Source organism: Microtus ochrogaster, chromosome 21 (assembly GCF_000317375.1).
Source record: "Microtus ochrogaster isolate Prairie Vole_2 chromosome 21, MicOch1.0, whole genome shotgun sequence".
NCBI lineage: Eukaryota > Metazoa > Chordata > Mammalia > Rodentia > Cricetidae > Microtus > Microtus ochrogaster.
Genome location: NC_022022.1, coordinates 29,846,037 through 29,870,618, shown reverse-complemented (window position 1 = coordinate 29,870,618; position 24,582 = coordinate 29,846,037). Strand labels below are relative to the sequence as shown.

At 41.9% G+C, this 24,582-nt stretch overlaps 1 protein-coding gene across 2 annotated transcripts in view; it reads right to left on the bottom strand.

The window, feature by feature from the left end:
* Slc9b2 (solute carrier family 9 member B2) overlaps nt 1–24,582 on the bottom strand; it is a 27,086-nt gene extending 2,504 nt beyond the window's left edge. Inside the window, exons 1-11 of one of the 2 annotated variants that reach the window (XM_026784194.1) lie at nt 24,125–24,582; nt 19,025–19,159; nt 17,832–18,012; nt 14,651–14,821; nt 12,177–12,319; nt 11,295–11,422; nt 9,861–10,036; nt 7,192–7,298; nt 6,319–6,468; nt 5,854–5,962; nt 3,450–3,586 (exon numbers count right to left, since the gene is read on the bottom strand). In XM_026784194.1, the coding sequence (XP_026639995.1) occupies nt 3,450–3,586; nt 5,854–5,962; nt 6,319–6,468; nt 7,192–7,298; nt 9,861–10,036; nt 11,295–11,422; nt 12,177–12,319; nt 14,651–14,821; nt 17,832–18,012; nt 19,025–19,114 (1,392 nt within the window). In that variant the 5' untranslated portion in view covers nt 19,115–19,159; nt 24,125–24,582. The remainder of the gene's footprint in view (nt 1–3,449; nt 3,587–5,853; nt 5,963–6,318; nt 6,469–7,191; nt 7,299–9,860; nt 10,037–11,294; nt 11,423–12,176; nt 12,320–14,650; nt 14,822–17,831; nt 18,013–19,024; nt 19,160–24,124) is intronic. The other variant, XM_005357319.3, reaches the window with a different exon arrangement.

The following is a 24,582-nucleotide window of genomic DNA, read 5'->3' as shown; positions in this document are numbered from 1 at the left end:
GCTGAACATAGCGGACAATGAGGACTACTGAGAACTCAAGAACAATGGCAATGGGTTTTTGATCCTACTGCACATACTGGCTTTGTGGGAGCCTAGGCAGTTTGGATGTTCACCTTACTAGACCTGGATGGAGGTTGGGTAGTCCTTGGACTTCTCACAGGTCAGGGAACCCTGATAGCTCTATGGGCTAACAAGGGAGGGAGACTTGATTGGGGGGGGGGGAGGGAAATGGGAGGCGGTGGCGGGGAAGAGACGGAAATCTTTAATAAATAAATAAACGGAAAAAAATAAAAAATAAAAAGAAAACAAGTGGCTCTTCCTTTTGCTCTACTAATACAAATTAGTCTTTGTTCAAAGTGTCCTGAATTTGGTTTGATTAATCTACAAAGTCTCCCTGCCCTCCCATGGGGAGTAACACTTCCTTATGCGGTCGGTACACATGGATCATGTACTATCAGGTCTGTACATATCAAAATATTAGGGGAAAATAGATATGCAGTATTAATGAAATATCATTCATTGTATATGATCAATTTCTCTTACAAAAGATGAGAGTTACTGTTTGTTTTATATTTTAACTTAAAGAATTTGTATTAGTAAAGAAAACACTTATCATGTCTCAGACTTTTGGCTAAGATCAAGTCAGGTACCTGTTCTTATCACCTTAATAAATAAAAAGCTTAAAGGGGTGGTTATATTTATTAGAGGTGGATGAAATTTTAAATCACTATGTTTTCTCTGAAGCATATGCAAATTCTCAAACAGTATGAAACATGGCTGTGGTAAGGACCTTCAGAAGGATGTTAAATTTATCAGTTATTTGGTGCATTCTTTGCCCCAGGAGGTGGCAAAGCATTTTATTTAATATATATCTATTAGAATCTATTTTGAAAATTCTCATTTTCTCTTAGAGGTAAAATGCAATATTATTAGTTCACACAGGAAAAGGTGCATCAACCCATCTGGCTAACTCCTTATACCAAAGAGCAGAGCAATGTTTTCATCTAAGATAACAGAAGAAGAGAGAGACCATGCATCAAGTGCCCATAGGTACCCGAATGCTCTTCGTTCTGCTATCCTGGAACGCTTGGGTTTCAGTGGGTCACATTGCTGACAAAACAGATCTTAGGTTTCTAGTCTCTTTTGCAACTAGATAAACTGTGCATCTATGTTCTGACCATTGAGTGGAGATGAGACACAAACATGGATTGTTACCCAAAACAGAATGAACACATGTAGCCGCCCCTCCCCACTGGAAGAAAATATCAGCACAGGTTGAACGTGCAGGTAAGAGGTACATGTTGAGAGTGATAGCCAGCCTGTCACCTCTGGAATGTCCAAAGTTGGCTACTGGAAAGAAAGAAAATAAAAGTCTAGCTCATTAAGTTCCTTTGTTATTTGTTAGGCTCTTTGTTATTATGGCTTATCCTGTTTAAAAGTAGTTGAACATTTTATGAATTTGGGGCAGAAACATGACTTGTTGCGTTGCAATATACATTTTTCTTCCAGTTCTGTTGTGTGTGTGTGTGTGTGTGTATGTGTGTGTGTGTGTGTGTGTGTGTTTTAGGGTATGTGTGCATGCTAAACTGTGATTTAAAATGCATGATATTTTAAAAATATATACTTCTTATAAAAATGTACTTCTTATGACAGATCATAGGCCAAATTATTAATAACTTTATAAATATTTGTATATAAATATTTATTTGTATACATATTATATATAAACCTCCTTGTTTTTAATGTAATGATAACAGAAGAAAAACTAAAATTCCATACTTGCTAAAACATTTATTCTATTTGTGAATTCAGCTAACTGGAGTGCAGAAATACCACAGAATTCTGCATCTGTACGAACAAGCACAGATGTTTCCTCATCATTACTGTCTAAAATATACAAAAACTATTCATATCATATTAGCTATGACAAGTAATTAAAAATGATTGAAAGAGTGTAGAAGATATGCTTAAGTTATATGCGGACAATAAGCTTTTATAATACCTTGAGTGTCTGCAGATCTCGTATCTATAGAGGGGCTCCAAACTCATTCCCAGAGGATATTGAGGAGTGACTTGTTTGCCTCCACAAGGCATACAGTGACCAGCACATTCTATATATGTAATTTATCCTTATTTTAAAAATTGTAGGGTGGGTGGTGGTGACACACGGTCCAGCGGTGGTGGCGCACGCCTTTAATCCCAGCACTCGGGAGGCAGAGGTAGGCGGCTTTCTATGTGTCTGAGGCCAGCCTGCTTTCCAAAGGGAGTTCCAGGACAGCCAGGGCTACACAGCCATACAAAGCCTAGAATGTAAATACAGCAGGTATGCACCTTCACAAACCCCCTAAGTCATATCTGACTTTCACTGCATGAAAAAAAGTAATTAAAAGTCTGCTACTCCAGTAACTACAAAATAGTCTATAGGATGCTTGAGTTATATAATGCAATTAGTTTCAAAATAGATAATACAATCATAGATCGTTAATATTTGTCAGAAATCATAACCTCTACAACTCTAATTTAATTAGCATTTCCAGATATCCTGATAAAGGAATGCTCAACAATGTTAAACGATTCCTGTATGTGCTCTCTTTATCACTTGTGTGTCTGAATGGACAGATTTTGGTTTAAGTGACTGAGCTATTATACTGAGGCTCAGCTAGCTGTGAATAAAATAGTTAACATCAACTACTCATTTAGGAAATCAGTACAAGAGTCTCCCCCTAAGCAAGAGTGACATTTACAAGGTCCCCAGTAGATCAATGACAATGTGGATCGTTCTTAGGAGGCAGAAGCAGACAGATCTCTGAGTTCGAGGCCAGCCTGGTCTATACGGAGAGTTCCAGGACAGCCAGGGCTACACAAAGAAACCCTGTCTCAGAAAAACAAAACAAGAAATCTTAATCCTTTTTAATAACTTTCTTTCATTATGTATAAAGATCTGGACAAACGTAATTTATCATCAATCCTATGGCTATTGAGAGATTTCCAAACATTAAGATGGGCCATGCTTGTCTCCTCCTTCCTACGCCTCCCTCCCTCCCTTTCTTCTTTCATCTTGGGAGATTTGAGATAAGTTAAAATGGCTCTTTTCAGGTGACTTAGGGTTTTAAATGATAAAAGCTCAAATCCTCCTCTCTGGCCAAGGCTGTTTTCTAGTCTAAATGAAGTTTTTGGATTTTTAACCTTCACCTTGGTGACCCAGATTTTGAACCTTCATCCTGGTGACCCAAAGAAATTTAAATGAGCTATCACAAATGAAACTTTTAGATTAGATTAGTATAAAATCTTCATAAACCCAACTTTTCAACCAGGCAGTCACTCACTTATCTCTATCATTTATCAACTGTTTACTTCCACCAACTTAGGTAAGTCTTCTTATTCAATATTTTAAGTGTCATAGAGAAGTAACAGTTAAAATGATATGGCTTTCTAAAATCATTACCTACCTGGACTGTGGCCTTTGGAAGCCATGCAAAAGAAATAAAGATCTTTTCCTTTATGTTAAAACCAGCAAAACACACCATCAGGAATGTAGTCAAAATTCGTATCAGTACGGCAATGCCGAGGGTTGCAACACAAAGACCTGAAAGAAATATTCAGGTTTTAGAAAAAAATGAGATGTTGGGGAAATCTACCTTTCAAAATACTATCAATAGGAATAATGTTAAAATATTAAATACAAAAATAGTTGCATATAATCGATCAAGAAATCAATAAGTTCAATCATATAATTGTTTAAAATCTTTTCTTTACAAGACCAGGATTTAATCAACTATTTGAATTCTTACAAAGGAAATTTGAATTAGATGTTGATGTTTCTGCTTTCCTCATGTTTTGAGATCCATAAAGCTAATGTCAGCACATTAAATACTGGGGTGGACACAATACCTTTCTAGAAAGAGCCACATTTTCTTCCCCATGTTTATTTAACACAGTGGTTGTCAACATGATTGTCACCACTCCTTTGGGGGTTGAATGACCCTTTCACAGTGGCCGAATATTAGATATCCTGCATATCAGATATTTACATTATAATTCATAACAGTAGCAAAATTACAATTATGAAGTAGCAATGGAAATAATTTTATGGTTAGGGTCATCATGGCATGAGGAACTGCATTAAAGGGTCACAGCATTAGGAAGATTGAGAACCAGTGCTTTAATATGACTGTATTAAATGATATAAGGTGAGGTTGGAGAGACAGCTTAGCGGTTAAGAGCAGATGCTGCTCTTGCAGAGCCCCAGGTTCGGTTCCTCTCACACACATGTTGGCTCACAACTATCTGTAACTCCAGTTTCAGGGTATTCAGCGCTTTCTCCTGACCTCTTCGGATCCCAGGGATACATGTGGAGCACATGGATCCATGTAGGCAAAACATGCAAGATAAAACAATGTAAAAAAAAAAAAATCGATGAGCCGGCCAGTGGTGGCACACGCCTTTAATCCCAGCACTCGGGAGGCAGAGGCAGGCGGATCTCTGTGAGTTCGAGGCCAGCCTGGTCTACAAGAGCTAGTTCCAGGACAGGAACCAAAAGCAACAGAGAAACCCTGTCTCGAAAAATCAAAAAAAAAAAAATCGATGATAGAATGCATGTCACCACTTAAACAAGGTAATGGGTAAACAGAATAAATATTATATAGACTGATCTGTCTACGGCCATACCATCCTGAATGTGCCTGATCTCATCTGTATAGACTGAACAGCCTCAAAGCTTGAAGAAGTCAGAAACAAAAACCGCTTTGTTCATGTGGTAAGGTTAAGCCAAGTGCACACAAGCCAGTAAGCGACTATAGATGAGTGAAAAATAGCCCAATCTTTTCATTAAAGTAGCTGTGACTTCTTCACGGAGTATAAGACTAGACACATTAGTCAAGATACTTATCAGCTAGTATGGGAGGAAGGATCCAAGCAGACTGCTGAAGACTGTCTGCAGCTCAGGAAGGAGAGAGTTCTTTCTCAAGATCAGGGTGTACACATAAGAGGCCGTGCTGCAAACTTGCAGTTTGGGTCTTGACAGAAGGAGCACGGCCCACTGTTGGACGTCAGTTCCTTAATTTCCAAGAGGACTAGGGAGATGGTGTAAAAGCGCTAGTCCCTCAAGGCTGATGTTCCAAGTTCAGTCCCTGAAAATTTGCTTAAAAAGCCGGCTACCGTGGCATGCATCTTTTATGCCTGCACTCCTCAGGTAAGATGGAAGGTGGAGATACTTTTGGCCGAGGAGTTTTCAGGCCAGCCCTCCTGGGACAGCAGCAGCAGCAGCGGCGACATGAAAGACTGACTGCTCCAACAAGGTGGAAAGCGAAAACTGGATCCTGAGCCGCTACATGAGCTCCTAGGCCGTGGGTGCACATGCATTCACACACAGACACTGCATCTGGCTATACAGACACATTTCCTTTTTAAGACGAGTAAGAATAAGGGGAGATATTTGCAATTCATAGGGGATAGCAAGGAATAGAATTCCTGGTTTGGGATGTAAGGAAAGGGAATATTTACAAATTAGCTAATTATTGCAAGCACAATCCAGACAGTCTTAACGCGATGTGGTCTGAATGTAGAATAAAGAGTGAATACCAGCAGCTCCAATCCTTGAGAAAACATTACAGAATTAACTGGTACTTTTCAAATTCTAGCTCTTGACCAGAACTGGGCTAGATGAACCAGTTATATTGGGGAGAGGTAGGCCTGATTTTTCACTCAGAGTAACAGGCATTATTCTCTACTCAACTTCTCTAAAGGTCCTAGCTAATTCTTTCTACAATTGTGACAATGGTAAACAACACCTACTGAAGGTATCCCAAGCTGGGATTTAAAGACTTAGCACAAGAACCATTGAGAAGGTCTTACCAACAGTTTCTGGTCTGAGAGATGCAATAGATACCTCGGCTCCAATCAGGCCGAACAGAAGGGGCTGGAAAACGTCCCAGGTGACTGCAATCATCTTCTCTACCTCTGACTAAAAGAGAAGCAAAGAAAACTTTATTATGTAGACTTATAAATGCCAAAAATTGAATTATTTGATTATTTGGGATTTGAGATCTATAAGTAAGAAATCAGAGGCATCGGTAGATCCCTGGAGCTCTGTGGCCATGCAGCCAACCTAGCTAAGTGTAGCCAATCAAGTTAAATGGATGAACTCCAAGTTCTGTGACAAAGGCATATGCATATGGACAGTGGCTATACATTTGGTGTATATATAGAAAATGGCTCTTATGATGAGAAGGTTTGTTAATATAGCATTAAGAAAGAGCTGAAAAGAAAGATTATTATCAAAGAAGAGTCATAAGGGAATGAAATTATAATAAAGCATACCTTCTTGTCACTCCATCTCATGCCTGCAAGGAAAGCCATGACCAATGTACATAGTCCTCCTGACCCTGGGAAGCCAAAATACACACTGCTGAACACAGCTAACACAGCAAAGCCCAGGACCAAAAAGGCTCGCTTCCACACAAGGTTGTCCTGAAGGAAAAACAGTTGGTCAGATTGATTATTTCAAGTAACTAATTTTTAATGATGGATTATTCTATACCTAGAATTTATATGGAAACTAAAGAATACTCTACAAACAGCACTTGCTTTAGTCAAATTTCCAATGCCACTATGAGTGTTCTGAAATTTCAAAATAATGTAAATTTTATAAAGATAGCATTTCCGTATGCTTGTTTAACATCTGAAGGAAGCAAGCTTTCTCATTAAGAAAGCTGACCTTGGAGAAAGATGTTTTACTACAGTATAATGAGATGTCTTTTTCTGTTTGAAAGCATTAGAATTTAAAGTATTTTGATACTTAACTGGCTACAAAAATCCACTATAAATCTTGATTTAGTTGCATACTATACACCTACTGACAATGTACATATCCTATTATTTTGCCACTAATATTGTTTTACAATGAAATTTGAAATGCACATAATATAAATTATGTATCATGTATACACATATACTATATATTTATATTAATCATTAAGTATACGTAGTTATATATAGGAAGTTCCAGAGCAGCATTAGACCTCATGTGTGTAGTCCTCAGCCTCATGCATAGCACCAACAGAGCAATCAGCAATTAAAAATAAGGGACCCTTTCCTCAGCGATGTCCTGCACATCTGGTTTTGAGGAGGGTGTTCTAGAAGTTTCTTCCATTGACAATTTGCAGCATGGTTTTCTCAGTTTGCTTCTTTTACCTGGTCACTGCTCGGAAAGAATTGTATAAAAAACCCAAGAAAAGATCCAGTAGCTACGCCAATTACGACCTCCAAAATGCCCCTGAAGATGTTAAAAACTGTAGACCCTGAAAAACACATGGAAAGAAAAAGTTTAGCCAGGACTCCAAATCCACAAATCCACTAACTTCAGTCTAACGTCATCAAGCGAGATCCTATAGCCAAGCAGAAGGGAGTTCTTACAGACAGTTCCTAGGTGCCACATTTTAAAAAAATTATTATTTTATGTGCACAGCTGTTTTGCCAGGATGTATGTCTGTGCACCACATGCATGCAGAGCCCAAAGAGGCCAGAAGGCCTTATATCTCCTGGCACTGGAGTTTCAGATAGTTGTGAGCTTCCATGTGGTGCTGGGAGAATCAAAATTGGGTCTTCTGGAAGAGCAGCCAGTGCTCTTAACTGTTGAACCATCTCTCCAGCTCTATACTCTCCATATTTTCAATAGAGATGACTTTAAATATCTTTTAAAATGTTTCTTGCCAGGTGTGGTGGCACACACCTTTAGTTTCAGCATTCAGGAGGCAGAGGCAACAGGATCCATGAGTTCAATGCCAGCCTGGTGTATACAGCCCAGGACAGCCAAGGCTATACAGAGAAATCCTGTCTTGAAAAAACAAAACAAAACAAAAAAACTACTTCTGTCTTTTAAGGAAAGGAAAAACATTGTTGGACAAGATTTTCAAAACCATAATAAGGTGTGGCTTAGATACTTTCCATAGGTTTACTTACCTAAGAGTTTTCTTAAGCCTACCAACTTATGAAAGATAAAATTCATCATTCAGAGCAGGCTTGCGTAAAGGCCTCAGTTAACCTGTAAGCTCCACTTACCCAAGGGTAAGGTAACAATATTTTCACTCCCCTAAACAAGTGTGTTTGACCCAACCTCACTAGATGTGCTTGATCCCGTGTAGGTGGGAGGTACGTGGGCAGGAAGTACGTCAGGATATATGTGTGCCCCTAATTGGACCAGATGGGAAATTCAGTGGACTTAATGGGTTTTGCTTTTTAAGGCCTCTGCAAAACGTGACTTAACTCACTGTCATTTCCTGGGACACCTGGAACGATCCTGGCCACAGTCCTTCATCCTGCCAGTAGTTAATTAAAGCTTGCTTCGAATTTGGCTCAAAAATTGTGGAACTAGCCTTTCTCTTGCGATTTTCAAGTTTAATACTTGTTCTACTGCATTATATGCATAGATGAATGGGGGAAAGAGGTGGCTGAGCTTTCAAGTTACAAGAGCTGGATCTATAGATCAAAGCAACTTAAAAACCTGATAAAGTAAAACACCTGATCAATTATTGTAAAAATAAATCTGAAATAAATTATTTGTGAAGTTTCCTTGAGAAGGATTTTTCTTTGCGTGTGGCTTAACCCCCCTTTAGGGTATCACGGTGCAGTGGGCAGGTAGAACCTATTTCCCTTCATAGCAATCAGGGTTCAGGAAACTACAGTTTGAAAGTCTACATTAACACATTGTACAGGAAATTGTGTGGTGTACACTGTTAACCTTGGCACTTGGAAGGCAGAGGCAGGCAGATCTCTGAGTTCAAGGCCAGCCTGGTCTATAGAGCAAGTTTCAGGACAACCAGGGCTACACAGGAAAACCCTGTCTCGAAAAACAAAACAAAACAAAAAAACCGGAAAAACAAACAAAAATAAAAAGAAGAAAGAATTACTCTAGAATCTAGAATATAACCAGTACTTTCAGTTTCCTGTATGGTAAAACACTGTTTCAAACAAACAAATCCTTGGGCTGGTACCAAAAATACTATCAGGAAATCTAGGTTCAAATTCAAAACTGCTGTGAGCAGACCTTGGGGCCAGCGGAGGTGACACAACACAGTCAGCAGAGAAGATTCTTGAGCTATGGAAAGCTCAAAGCAAGCTCCTCTAAGGATTGCTGTCCACTGTTTGTTCTTCTTGCCTCCTCTGTGACCCCAAGGCAACACTGTTGCTTTGAAGCCATGGTTCCTAGTCATGGCTACACTGGCTTGCATTCCCAAGGGTGACTGTTTTAATTGGCCTAAGGTAACGTCTATGTTAACAGAAAGAAAGAAAGAAAATGAAAGCTCCCTAGGTAAAGCTGTCACAAAGCTAAGGCTGAGAACTGTTTCAAAGGTTCACACAAGGGAAATTGTGGGAATGTAAGTTTGCCTAGATTTGTATAGTAAACTAAAGACAATTACCTATGAGCTATTCTTCCTACGGAAGCAGGGAGCATTCATTAGTTATAGAGCAAGAACATAACATTGTAAAGCCTAACTTACAAGGGACTGACAAAGGCTGAAGGCAGGAGGAGGAAAGGATTCCTCCCAGCTCCACCCAGACTGCTGTCTCTTATGTGTGCCTATGCCCAAACCTCCTCATGTTTTTGTGGTTTCTACACCTAAACTTTCCTTGACCTCTCCTTGAAGAAACAACTCCTTGTCAGCCTCATTACACTGTACCTGCCTCTCTTGTACTCATCTAGCAGGGGGAAGACAGGCAGCTTCCGGTTAGTGATGGCTCTGGGGAAGGACCCAGCGCCTACCACACAGGCATTGCCTTAAGCAATCACACCCTACTTTAAAAACTTTAACACTGTCTCTGCAGAACAAGAGACCAGCCAAGCTCTTGACAGGTGGGATTACCTGTGGAAAAGGCCACACCCAGACATGTGTTGAAGCCAGTGATGGCCAAAATGTCATCAAAGCTGCCAGCGGCCATGAGCAAAGTCGGGACGCCCTTTTCAACCCCGTAGCCTCCTTCTTGCAAAAGGAGCATGGAAGGCACCACGACGGCTGGAGACACAGCACCTACAACAAAACTGAGCAGCCGGGCATCAGACGCTGTGGCGAAGGAAACTGCGCACGACCTCAGGATTCATAACAATGCCTCCTTCCTCTACGCCTTTAAAGGTTGGACTTCGGGGGCGGGGGGGGGCTGAAGAGATGGCTCAGAGGTTAAGAGCATTGCCTGTTCTTCCAAAGGTCCTGAGTTCAATTCCCAGCAACCACATGGTGGCACACAACCATCTGTAATGAGGTCTGGTGTCCTCTTCTGGCCTTCAGGCAGAATATTGTATACATAATAAATAAATAACTATTTAAAAAAAAAAGGTTGGACTTCGGATGACTGCAGTCTCTCAAACAGTTCAGAAACACCAAACCAAAAACAGGTAGACAGAAAGCTCTATAAAACACTGCTCTTTGAAGCATATGTATGGGCAATCTGTTTACAATGACCTAGGTTGCCTAAAATGTATGCATCATGAGAGATATTGGGTCAGTAATGGAGTCAGGCCATAGTAGGTGCTTTAAAATATATATATATCAACAGGGCTTCACTTAGACCTTGAAATGTGAAAAAAGACGACAGATTTGAAGGCGGGGGCTATGAGGTATGAGGATGGTGCAGGTGTAAGGCTGGGAAGTGTTTTACACACTCGCTATGCTCTGGACAGCCACTGTGAGGAGCTCACACATATGAACTCATTTCTTCACTGTAACATTGAGAAACAGATACATGCAAGGCCATCGAGGCACAGAGAGACTGGCTAACTGGAAATCACAGAGCTGGGGCTGGACTTCTGACAGGTCGGAATTTCCTCTTGCCCTTAGGTATACACCAAATTGCCGCTATATCCTCTTCACTTGTACACGTCTTGTGGCTGTCACCCACTGGATGTGAAAACAGGACACTAGAAAGAATGTGTAGAGAAGCCACCAAGTCGCCATGTCTGGTGGCAGAAGGAACACTTAGTGTTTCAAACCATTTATGGAGGCTCTGAGGTGGGATCCAGCAGCTAACTCCCGGGCTTGGAATTGGGCATAGTGAGAAACAAAAACAAAACCCAAAACAACTTCTTCAGTAGCTCATCTGACTGCAGTCACTGCCAAGCTCGTTACCACAGTGACACAAACTCTGTCTTACAGCTAGACTGTCCAGACTGTGCTATGCTGGAGTGTCGATGATGTATGTTATGGCTCTCTTCAGGAGATGTGATTTTACAATCTCTTAATTGGAACCAGGAAGTTCCAAATGCCCCTCGATATTTTCATAGAAAAAGAAAAAAAAATCATTACCCCAGTATGAAGCCCCACTGCCAAGGCAAACCCATCAGGAAGTGTGCAAGAAGGGCAGAAGTGCACGCCTCCACGATGCAGGGACCCATGGCCAGGCGCACGCACACCCCCTTCAGTTTCTTCAGCGCCTGAAAGATAAGAGTGGACACACTTATGTGTTCCTGCACCATGTGGACGGTATCATCACCAGCGCTTGCTCAGCCAGGATTGGCCATCGTGTCTTTCCAGCTAGCTTTATTCAGCAGCTATTTCTACATTCTGCAGGTTTGGGAGACAGGGTACCCAGTCCTCACAGATATCCTGCGATAGGCAACTGCTGGTCCTCTTTATAGATGTCATCCTTTAGGAAGGCACAAGTTTACAGTCACGCAGATGACTTCAAGGTCTGTGTTTACAACCCATATACTAACTATCTGACTATCCATTTGACTTGTGGCTCACAGCCCCAGAAAGAGGCCAGATGAGGATGTTTGTCTCCAAAGAACACTCATCTGCACATTCAAAGGTATATGGGTAAAAAGCATACTTAAGACTCATTCCATTTGCAAGAAAGCTCCTTGAGTCAATGTAACTAGCCCTATGCACATGTACTGGGCATGACACACTGTCTCCCCATGATCATTACCTCTCCTATGACTTATATCTGTGTCTTCCCCTCCACAGTAACACCAGTTCCTTCACAACATAGTCCGGGAACATCTGGACTCCTTGAGGCCAAGGAGGGAGTACAGTGGCCCTCCCTTGTGAAAGCTCCTGCCTCTTCCTGAGACTGTCACATGCACTGTCCACTCATTTCCCAGAGCTTAATATTATAAATACTTGCAAGAAGAATGTCAGCAGGACATATTTACTATTCAATAATTAGAAATTCACACTCCATACCTTTGGGTCCAGACCAAGGCCAGCACGAACCAAAATGACAGAAAGGGCCATGCTTCTCAAAGAAGAGGACCACTTGTGCTGGATCCGGACATTTTCACTGATGACTGGGACATTTCTCAAGAGAAACCCAGCAAGCAGCATCCCTTGAATGGATCAGTCAAACAGAGCTGGTTAAGTCTTCAGACAAGGGGTTCTTTTCTCCATCACTACTCTACACACGGCAGGGACTGCAGTCTAGTTTTCCCTATGCTTAGTCTTTGGATGAAATGAAGTTAAACTCATAATTTTTAAAAAATATAATAAATAAAAGGGTCAAAGAAATACCTTTCGTATGTAAAGATGATTAGAATAATGAATATTGTCAGAATAATTGGGCACAGAAGGGACACACAAAGTGGTAGCGTTTCGAAGGAATAATGATCAAATCCCAAATAAGATGCCTTAATCCAATGTCAGTTCGGTCATCCCTGAGGGCGAACAGCTCCTAAAACTATTGGCAATGTCAGGTTACCTGAGCTATCAATAAGAACTCATACAGATTCTACTTCTCCTTCACAGGAGACAGTCTGTCAGACTTTGTAAAGGCTTGGAAAACAATTATGGCAACCGGACGCCGCCCTGCCGTGCCAGACAGTGCCTCCTCTTTTACTTACTGCTTACCATTTACTGGGTGCCTTCATTATTTCAAACAAGACGATGAACACAGAACCAGCTGTAGAGGATTATGAGTTCTGTTTCTACAGACGAATGCTAGGGACTACAACACAGCAACAAGCTTTCTGCCCTCAGAGGAACAAGAACAACAACCCCAACTATAGGAGACTGAAAAAAAAAACAGGGGAATAAGGGGGTCCAGGGCAGGGGTTAGGGGACGGTGAAGGGCCTGGCACATGGGACAGAGAGTGGATGTTTCAAAGGCGTAAAAAGTTTCATATTCCAGGAGCTGTGGGTAGCTAAGTGTAACTGAACCTTGTAAGGGAATTCCGTAAGGGAACTGTAAGTCCGTGTAAGGGAGTTCTGCCCACATTTAGGCCCCAAGTACATATGAAAGGAAAGATCCCTCTATCAAAGACCCTGAGGTCTCTGAGGTACACCTGCTCTGCTGTACCTCTTCACTGTGTTCGCATAAGAACCACACTTCACACTGATAAACACGTTTACTAAAGGGAGGACACTGTATAGAAACAGAGACAAACTGTGACCTGCTACAGACGCTGCTTAACATGTAACTGTCATTTCTCACCCCTGACATTCAGTCTAGAAAAAAACAAACCTGAGTCCTGAATTCTGTTGCCCTGGTCTATCAAGAACACCATGGAGAGGCCTGTAGTACCTGTTTATTTATGGTTATTAAGTTTGTTTATGGTTATTTTTATCCCCACAGAGTCCAACCTATGTTGCTCACACCCAGAACTATTTAGGCCACCCTATTTATAGAAGGGGTAATGTTAGGAGGTCACACACATACATGTGAAGCCAAAACTAACACATCGCTGAGGAATGAAAGGTCATTCATGCCTATAATCAGGCATGGTGGCAGTGCATCCCTTTAATGCCAGCACTTGGGAGGCAGAGGCAGGCAGATCTCTGAGTTCCAGGACAGCCAGCGCTACACGGAGAAACCCTGTCTCAAAAAAACAAAAACAAAACTCAAACAAAACAAAACAATTTTAACAAGCCCCACCTTGTGGTATTTATTGGTTTCTGCATCACAGACATGCTTAGCATAGCTGATTTTAGTGTGTGCACCTGAAGTTACCATTTATGGAGTTCAGAGAAAACGGGCAGAGGCACACCATCAAATGGCACAGCCATGACCTCGAGAGCTTAGATAAGAGGAAATGTAGTAAAAAATAGCTAGGAAGCGATGCATTTGGAGTACTCATCCCTCTTCTTTTTACATGTGAACTATTTAATTGTAAATTCATATTAATTAGTTAAAAAAAATCATGACATTGAACAACTGGCCCATAAAACGTCTTTAATGATTGGAGCCAGAGAGATGAAGTCTGGTAATGTGTCTGCCTCGAAAGGCTGGAGACATGAGTGTGGTCCCCAGAACCCACATAAAGATGAAAGGAGAGGGGGCTGGAGAGATGGCTCAGAGGTTAAGAGCATTGCCTGCTCTTTCAAAGGTCCTGAGTTCAATTCCCAGCAACCACATGGTGGCTCATAACCATCTGTAATGGGGTCTGGTGCCCTCTTCTGGCCTGCAGGCATACACACAGACAGAATATTGTATACATAACAAATAAATAAATATTAAAAAAAAAGATGAAAGGAGAGAACAACCGACCCCGTAAAACTATTACACACACACACACACACACACACACACAATTTAAATTAAAATTTGGCTTTTGTTTCCAAGACAGCAAATACTGAAATATTTCATTCTTTTATTTCTCAAAACCTCCCAGAGTGTTCTTAACGCTATCATTTTTTGAGGAAATCAGGAAGCATTTCACACTCACCAAGAAGAGGAGGCAGAGGAGGCAATGTTGGTAACCTAATGAGTCCAAAAACTTTACCTCCAACAACAGCACAATAGAACAGGATTAGGATTCCAAACAGATTTCCTCCAGGAAGACACTCGGGGCCAGTAACTGACCAAACCACAGCCCATAAAAGAACAACCATGGTACCTAAAGAAAAACATAATTTAAAAAAAAAAAAAAACCCCACAAAAATAAACCCAAAACATCAGGAAAACTGTTACATGCAAAGTTTGTTGTATTCTGAAGTTATTTTTGAATAAACATTGACTCCATATGCAAATGTTTATAACCATGAGTTATAAAGGACGTGGTGATGCAGACAACTAGGTAATCACCATCCTGCTTAAGGGGGCTTGGCAGCGCCTGTCAGTACACCCGTTCTCAGCCCCGTTTTCCTCTACAGCGCCAGAATGAACCACCGCCTTGCAACACAGGAACAACCGATATTACAGAGAACAATCACTGTCTCGGCCCTCTTGGTAGGAACCTGAGAATATTTGCACTCCAGACTCCAGTTATACTCCCAACGTTTAGTTCTGCCTGGAATTAAATATTAACCATTATTTCTTTTACTGTCAACGTTTGCTCAGAATTATCGCACTTACAAAAGTAAAGAACATGGCCCATTGCTATGCTATCACAAAAAGAAAAGGAAAATTAACCCAGTGACCAAACAAACGCCTCTTTCTCTAAAACATCAACTTTTTTTCAGAGATGTAAGCTACTATTTCAGTGAAATATCTAAGGTACTTTCAGTATTTTTCAATAGAGTATACAAGCTAACAATCCCAGAAAATGTCGCAGGTAGAATGATTTGCCAGATGCTAAGTCTGACTTTGTTAAGGAGTAAGCTGAACTTTCCAGTAATTTCACAGAGTTAGGAGTTTTCATTTCTCCATGCTAAGATTGTTTTCTCTTCTAACTCTCTTGTTATTCCCAGTTCCTGAAATACACTTGTGAATGCTATTTATGTGTATATTTATAAGGTATCTCTAAATCAGGCTTAGACAGTCAATAATTTATTTGTCATTTATGATTTTGGGAAAACATAGTTTTGATGTAATAATTACTTCCCAAGAAGAGTTTATGTGTGTTAAATGACACAGGAGCAAAGACAGAACAGAGCCATCAATCTCAGAATCAGAAACAGGAAAACAGTTTGCACATGCTTATGTACCAGGAACCCTTACTTTCCAGGAATGGTTCTGGAACAATTTTAAATTTAAAAAAGAGTTCTCAGGCTGGAGAGAGATCTCAGTGAGTAAAGTGCTCGCCATGCAAGTGTGAGGAGCATTTGGATTCCTAGCAGGTAAGTGCTGATGTCGCTATGACAACCTAGCTAGCCTAGGCAGATCAGTGAGCACTGGGCCCAAACAAACCCCTTCAGTCTGCTCCCACGGAGGTTAGCTAAACCTGCTCCTTGTTCAGCTATACATAATAACCCCAGCTCCTTACTTATCTCTGTGCAGTAAGCCCTCTTCTGTGTTCAGCTGGACTTAATAAACAGGCGGAGCATCCCAGGTGCTGCAGCAGCTTCTCCATCAGAGAGCCCAGCCCACCTGATGCTAGCTTTTCTGTGCATCTGTCTTTTTATTTCCTTGCCACCCCAGTTAGGTCAATCCCTAGTCAGGGTCCCAGGAGCCAAGTCACGCGAAGAGTGAGGTACCAGCCTCGCTATGTAAAAGGAGAGGGAGGAAGGAAGGCCCAGTGTCAACCTCTGGCCTCCACACACACGCACCAAGTGCATACACACAGACACATGCACCCACACACGGGAATATACATGTTCATATGGAAGCATATAGTGCCACAAAATGCTGAAAAGGATAGAAATAAAAATGAGTTCTCAAATCACGTTGTTCATTTTTACATATTCCTCTGGCAAACAGTATCTGTTTTTATTATAATTTTTTAAACTAGATATTATCATATTTTCAGTGCTAAAGGTTTAAAAAATCATATAAAAGAGAGAAGAAGTATCTTCAGCTAGTTATACTTTGAGACCTAGTTTTCCCACAGGGGTTCAGAATCTTACTTTTCCAATAAAAACATACACTGCCTAAAGCATAACATATTATATTTGTTTCCATTGTCCTGCATGAAAAGGATAAAAATCTCTGTGAGAGCTCCCTTCTAAAGTACAGTTCCAAAATCTTAGCTCAGGCTGGGTGGGTGGTGCAGGCCTTTAATCTCAGCACTGGAATGACTGAGGTAAGAGGAACATGAGTCCTGAGCTATACACATAACATTTGTTGAAACAAAGCAACACACACACACACACACATACACATACTCTCTCTCTCTCACATACACACACAGCAAGGTCAAGGGAACTGGTAATTGAGAATTGAGACTTGGTGTTCAGGAAACAATGTACTGCAATCATGTTTTCATTTCTCAACAGTTTCCAAATTTGTTATAAAATTTGCTTTTATAGAAAATTTCAACCCCTTCTTTCTTGTATTATCGCCCAGTTCACACACGCCGTGGAAGTGCATGTGTGTACATGCACACACACTCTTTCCCTCTCTTTCTTCCTTTGTGAACAAAAAAATTGTATCAGTAATTATAAACATGTATACACTCATCAAATTTCTAACATTTCAGGTTACCTTCATAAACTAAAAGACCAATATATCTCAACTGAAACAATATCCAAAACAATCTGCATAAATCTTTCTCCTCCCTCCAAACTTCTCAAAGTCTACAGAGAACTGGTTCGATTGCAAACCAAGATTCTTACTTGTAAAATGACAGGATTTGATTAGAATCCTAAAATGATCACTGTTTGCTCAACATTAGTCACACTGCTATTGCTGTAACGGCATCAACAGTTACATAATGCTTCCCCGGTACTCAGACGTTTGGAGCCTTACGGTGATTATGTGGAATTATTCAGATATGGAAAATGTTCTTCAATCCCTGCTCTGTGGTGCCCACAGTCACCGTTGAAACCACACTTTGAAATGATGGAGTTTTTCACACCCCCCACCCCCAGTGCCTGTGTGGAGCGGAGTCATAACCATCTTCAGCTGTCTCATCCAGTAGCTTTAACTAAGAAGGACGTTTCTTCTTGTCCTTTGAACCACGTGATTTTGGAAGCTCTCATTCTGACTTTATGTTTGATGTTCTGAGCTCATCCCTGCCGTATACGCACCGTTTGTTATCACTTTGCCTAGTGAGTCATGTGGAGGGCAAGCCAGTATTCGCCTCAGACTCTGCAAGTGACCGGATTCTGTTGCCAGTTCAGGGGGCTTCTTCTCACCACTGTTCAGCAGGTTACTGTCTTCTGTTGGCTCATTCCCATATACCTCTTTGAGGTTCGTGACTCTCTCTTCCTGCATTTAAAACAGAATTTTTAAATCTTTAAAGCCGTGTTTTCACTCATCTTTTAGCTATTAGCTTATCGCATTTCAAATAAAATTGCCCTTATTAAAATCTAGGCTAATACCTTATATAAAGAAACACACAACTTTTTTGCCAATAAGTCAGCTAGTGCTTAGAAAAAGAACCACTGAAGAATATTTAACAATGGGTCCATCCCTATTTTTAGAGTTTTAAATGCTTGAGTCACATAAACATAAAGTTACACTGTACAATACTAGGCACCAAAATTGGTATAGTTAAGATGTAATTCAAGACGATAGCAGGCGAATATACCAAAGAGATTCAAGAAAGGAGAGGACGGAGGAAGGGAGGGAGAGTAGAGAAGAGCAAGGAAGGCAAGCACACAAAATCCTTCTAGGGCTTAGGCCAGGAACACACAAGGCTATTTTGCCAACCTCAGGTAGGGACAGCTACCAATGACCTTAGGAGGAAAACTGAGAGACATTATATACCTTGGTCTATGTGATCATGGGAATTAAGCATGAGGAAGATTTTCCTTCCTTCCTTCCTTCCTTCCTTCCTTCCTTCCTTCCTTCCTTCCTTCCTCTCTCTTCCCCTTTTCTCTCTCTTTCTCCCCCTCTGTTTCTTTCTCCCTCCTCCCTCCCTCCCCCTCTCTCTTTCCTTCTTTCTTTCTCTCTCTCCCTCCCTCCCTTCCTTTTTTCCTCCCTCCCTTCCTCCCTTTCTCTCTCTCTCTCTCTCTCTCTCTCTCTCTCTCTCTCTCTCTCTCTCTCTCTTCTCTCTCTTTCTTTCGAGACAGGGTCTCACTAGGTAACTCAGGCGATTGCATGCTCATAGTGTTTCTGCATTACTCTTCCGAATGCTGGCTTTCTAGGAGTGTGTCACTTGGCCCTTCAGGGAGAATTATTAGTTGACTGGTAAAGAGTGAGGAGAAACCATTCTCTCAGCTTAGTAATGTGCTTAGGGGAACAGCTGGGGTTTCCTGCCTTTGCTTGGTGGTCTTACCTGTGGTTCTTGATGCTCAGAAGCTGTGTGACTGGTCCCAGTGCATGGCTTTGAGTCCTGACATCCAGCTGTCTTATCTTCATCCTCCATGTCTCATAATTTCAAAGACGATGACTCAGGGATGAGGAACAAGGTCTGGATTGAAGGAGACACAGCATAGGCACAGCAGTAATTGAAGACCATTGGAAAGAGATGACTAAATTCCCTTCTCTCTTGCCTTGGAACTCAGAGGGTGGACCCATGCTAAGTCAGAATGCTCTCACCTTTCCATGGTTGGCCCTTTCTTTGAATCCAATGTATTTATCTGCATTCTTATCGAGTTTTTGGCTGCTCTTGAAATAAACCCTTGTTGATCTATTACATCTTAATTCCTTTCCCAACATCCCTTGAGGCTTGTGTTTTGAAACACACAGGTTGCCCTAGCTAATGGGCTGACTCCACAATCAGGAGTGCTCAGGTAACTTTCCAGGGTTGGCTGCAGGAATGAGTCACCAGAGGGACCCTATCCCCATCGTACCATCTCCTGAGGGACAAGAGTCTCTTATTCCTGCCTTGTCTGCGTGTCTGGATTGTTATGACTGGCGCAGTGAGATTCCCCCATGTGAAGCTTTGAGTACATTTAGAAGAGAATCTGTGCTTCAGAGAAGAGACAATTATACAGTTTGCCTCGGTCACAGTAGTTTCCATGTATATATTCTGATATTTTTGGGAGTAATTTAATTCTACTCGCTGTAATTTGAGATCATTTTCCGTTTTCGTGGTTTTCAGAGCAGGTGAGGAAGCGCTTAGGGATCTTTTCCAGCAGTTTTCGGAACTTTCAGAGACAGAAATGTGACCTCAAATGAAAGAAAACCCTTAAATCCAACAAATGGGGCAGGTGACAGGGGACCCGTCTCATCCTTGTCCTTCTCTAAGGCAAGGGAAGCAGACTCTGAAAAGTCTCTATAAATTTACCTTCCCATAACATCAGGTGTTTGCTAAAGAAGACTTCCTTCCATTCTGCAGTACAGCACACACACGCACACACATGCACAAACGTGTGTGCATGCACGTGCATGAGAGAAAGAAAGCGAGCAAGCGAGCAAGAGAGAGAAAGAGAGAGAGAGAGAATAAAGGAATTGGCCAAAGTAAGATATAGCCAGTAAGGGTCCATCCCAAAGATCTACATTTTAAATATGAGATACTTTATTTTATCTCATATTTTAACTACCTACTAATAATGCAGTAATTTTATGACCCATCAAGTGATTGATCAGCTCATTTGGTTAGACCCCCATTGTCTACTCTCCTAGGTAATTATGAATCCAACGGTTGACAATCAAGATTAAGCATTGCATTTCCTGCCTGTGATATGGTTAGGCTAATGTTTAGAGGGGAATCTTATTGAGAATTTACATATATTGATTGATACCATTTGTAATGCATCTACTTCTCCAAAGTTCATATTTTGGAACTTAAACCAAAAGGGATATCAGTAAATGGTGTAGATGCCTAAAAAGGGATTGAGTCACTTTTACGAAGTGATCCACTCTCTTGAATGGAATACTGCTTTTTAAAAAAAGGCTGAAGGACCAGGGATAGTGGCATATACCTATTTTGTTTGTTTGTTTTCAGAGGGGGGTTTCTCTGTATAGCCATGGCTGTCCTAGAACTCACTCTGTAGTCCAGGCTGGCCTCGAACTCAGAGATTCTCCTGCCTCTGCCTCCAGTACTGGGAGAAAAGGTGTGAGCCACCACATCCTGTTGGAACACATCTTTAATCCCAGCAAAGCTCTGTGAGTTCAATACCAGCCTAGTCTACATAGAGAGTTCCAGGACATCCAGGGGCATATAGACCTGTCTCAAGTGTGTGTGTGTGTGTGTGTGTGTGTGTAAAAGGAGGCGGAAGGAGCAGTTCTTCCTATTCTGCAATGTCAGGCAGCATTGCCCCTCCATCCCTCCAAGTGAGGATGAGGATTCAGCAAGAAGGTACTGGCTTGTAAACCGAGAACAAGCTCTTAGAAGACACCAAATCCCTAAGAATCACAACCTTGGAACTTCCTGCCTCTAAAACTGTGAGGAATGAGTATCTTCTATTACATAATACATGAATCAGCTTGTGGCATTTTGTTACAGCAGCATGAATGGACTGGCTGTTGGAATACTCTGTGTTGTATACATTTAAGAGTTCATTACCACGGTTACTCATTAAGTATTCCACAAAGATTGCAGTATTAACAGTCTCTGACATTTGGTGTTCACCCATTCAAGTGTTGACTCAGTAGGTTCTCAGATTCATATAATATCTTTTATTTGTTTTTCCTTGTTTGTTTTGAGGAAGCTCTCCCTTCTGTCGTTCAAGCCGGCTAGCACTGCATTTAGCAACCACATGCCTGACCCTCCACAGGGTGCCATCATTCCAGGCTCCCATAGGAAGTTTCTATGTAGAACAAATATTCTAGTTCTGGGTTCTGCTTATTAACTTTAATATAAGGTTCACATATCAAAAGGTCCCCTACTCAGCAGTGAGGAATCCAGGCCAGGACACAGAGGAGGTTAAAACTTTCCTTGAGAATTCCTGAAATGGCTAGGATGTTTCCCTTTGCAAGAATAACCTTCTCTGAGAGAGCTAGGTGTGTCGATCACATGAGGCCAAGCCAACAAAGGAAAGCATCGCTTACCCTATTTGGTTCCTTACCTTAGTGATTTTGTTGGCTCTTCAGATGTAATAGGAAGATTATGATATCAAATGTAAGAAAATGATACCAAAATAAGGAGAGACCCAATTCTTGCTTCTCATTAATCTATCTTCCTTCAAATGGGAAATAATTGCAAATTTAACATCTTATTTTTAGATTTGGGTGGTTTGTGTGTTATAAATACGGCTTACTTCATATCTAAAAGCCACTCATTCAGATTTGACAGTTGATGTGGTATTCCCCTTTGTATGCTCTGAATATGTTTTATTACCATTGGCTAATAAAGAAGTTGCTTTGACCTATGACAGGCAGAATATAGCCAGAGGCTGGAGGAGATTTAGAGAGAAAGAAGGCAGAGTCAGAGAGACGCCACGTAGCTATCAAAGGAGACAGACACTGGAACCTTGCTAATAGGCCACAGCCTCGTCATGTTATGTAGGTTAATAGGAATGGGTTAATTTAAGATATAAGAGTTAGTTAATAAGAAACCTGAGCTAATAGGCCAAGCAGTGTTGTAATTTATGCATTTTCTGTGTGATTATTTGGGTCTGGGCAGCTGGGAAGTGAAAGAGCAGTCTCTGCTTACAGACAGTGGGTTATTTGTATGGCCCTAGGGTTAGAATCAGGGCTTCTCTAAATCAGTCTCTATAACATTACTCTTTTTCAGATTTTGGTCTAGCTCTATGAAGGATTCATGCCAATAGATTAATATATTTCTCCTTAGGGAAAAAAATGTGGAAAAATTTAACTTTTTGTCTTTAAGTGTCCATTTGTGTTTGGGGAAAGCTTTGGTTGATCATGTGTTTTGGAACCTTAACAGTCAGCTTTCACTCATGGAGAAAAAAAATCAAACTTGGCTAATCACAGACAGCAATCTAGAGTCCTGAGATCACTGGGTTACCGGATAAACCCTGGACCATCATGCTCTGTGGGAGAAAGGGAATTCTGTTATTTTCAAGGGAGTTTGACAAAAAAACAAACCCTGTTACTATCACGGACACATTTGCACAAGAATACGTGCAAGAAGCACATGAATGTCAGCTTCCACATTCACATATAAACTTCACAGGCCTGGGTCGCTATCACAAACACCTCTGGCTTATTCTTTTTTTTTTTTTTTTGAGACATAGTCTACCTATATAGCTTTGGCTGTCCTGAAACTCACTATATAGAATATAGCATATTGGCCTTGAACTCACAGAGATCCACCTACCTCTGCCTCCTGAGTCCTGGGATTAATTGTCATGTACCTCTACATCCGGCTCATTCTTAATGCTTTCTGTGGGCACTCCAAAGTTGTCGAGAATATAATTGATGGGGTTTTTACCCTAACGACTTCTTATGCCAAAAAACACACAACACACCTTAGTCAACACACCTTAGTCCCTGGGCCGGCCAGCTTTCTGTCACCTTGTTGTAAGCTAAGTTTATCTGGGAAGAAGGGATCTCAGCTGAGAAAAAGCCCCCATCAGATTGGCCTGTAGCTAAGTGTGGGGGATATTTTCTTAAGTAATGAATGACTGGACGGCCCAGGCCACTGTGGGTCCTGGGGTCTATAAAAAGGCACACTGAGGAAGCCATAGGGAGCAAGTCAGTAAGCATTGTTTCTCCACGGCTTCTAGTTCAGTGATGGACTGTAAGCCAGTGAGATGAAATAAACCCTTTCCTCCCCAGGTTGCTTTCGGTCCTGCTGTTTTATCACAGCAATAGAAGGCTGACTCTTTGCCTACATCCCCAGTGCAACTTGGATGCTGAGGGCCTAACTTCTGGTTTAGGTATACTCTGATCCCAGAGTATAGGGGGAAACACAGTTGTATCTCCTGTCCCGGTGCCTGCTTGGCTCAGAGAAGACGTGTAGGTGTCTACTGAACCGAAACTCTTCATTCAGGACTTGGAGGGAAACAACAGTAGGCCAGCATCCAGGGAGATGCCTGGGAAGCAGCAGTAACTATGCTAAGGGTTTGGGCGGGGGTGGGGTCGGGAGAGGGGTGGCTTGCATTTCAGAGGAAGTAGACCTGTGTCAGACACCAGCTCCATTCTGTCTGCTGATGTTGGTTTCTTGCCGGGAGGCTAAAGCTTCTTGCCATTAATGTTTTGGTTTCACCCGAGTCTGGAGCAAGAATGAGACAAGAATCTGAAGGCCTGGCAAGTGCTTCGAGCAGGCGTAATGCGGTCGTGTCCAGACCTGATGATCCTCGGATCCCTGAAGTACTACCCAGTCAAAAACTTAAAAAAAAGGGAAAACCCTGTTCAAATTACCTAATGCCAGTAACACAAAGACACCAACTAGGCGCGCGAGCGCGCGCGCGCACACACACACACACACACACACACACACACACACACACACGCGCGCGCGCTCGCGCGCGCACACACAAACACACACAAGCACAGGCACACACACTACGCGTGTGCTACTCACATCATTGCCGGCAGTCTCTGACACGGGCCACCCGGCTGCCGCTGCCGTTGCCTGGGTACCGAGCCTGGGTTTGCGGAGGCGGCGGGGAGGCTCGGTGGCTGCGGATAACCGGGAGGTCTAGGGGCGCGGCGCAGGGCGGGGCTCACGGGTTCTGGGCTCTGTGCACTCAGCTCGAGGAACAACCCGGCCCGCTTGCCCGAATCCTCTGCTCCCCCCTTCCTCACAGGGCTGGGCGCCAGCAGCCTGGCTCACTCACTGTTCCTAAATTCTGTGATCCCACGCCACCTCCAGGACTCTCCCTGCCTTCTCAGGGACTGTGGAGAGGCAGGTAACAAACGGCAGGGTGAAGCCTTGGTTTATCGCTGTGAGTCTCTTGCTGTGGCTGTTTTTACACTGGAACCCTCCCAGCAGCCCTTTATTTTTATTTCTGATTTCCAGTTTGGCGTCTTCCTTTCCTA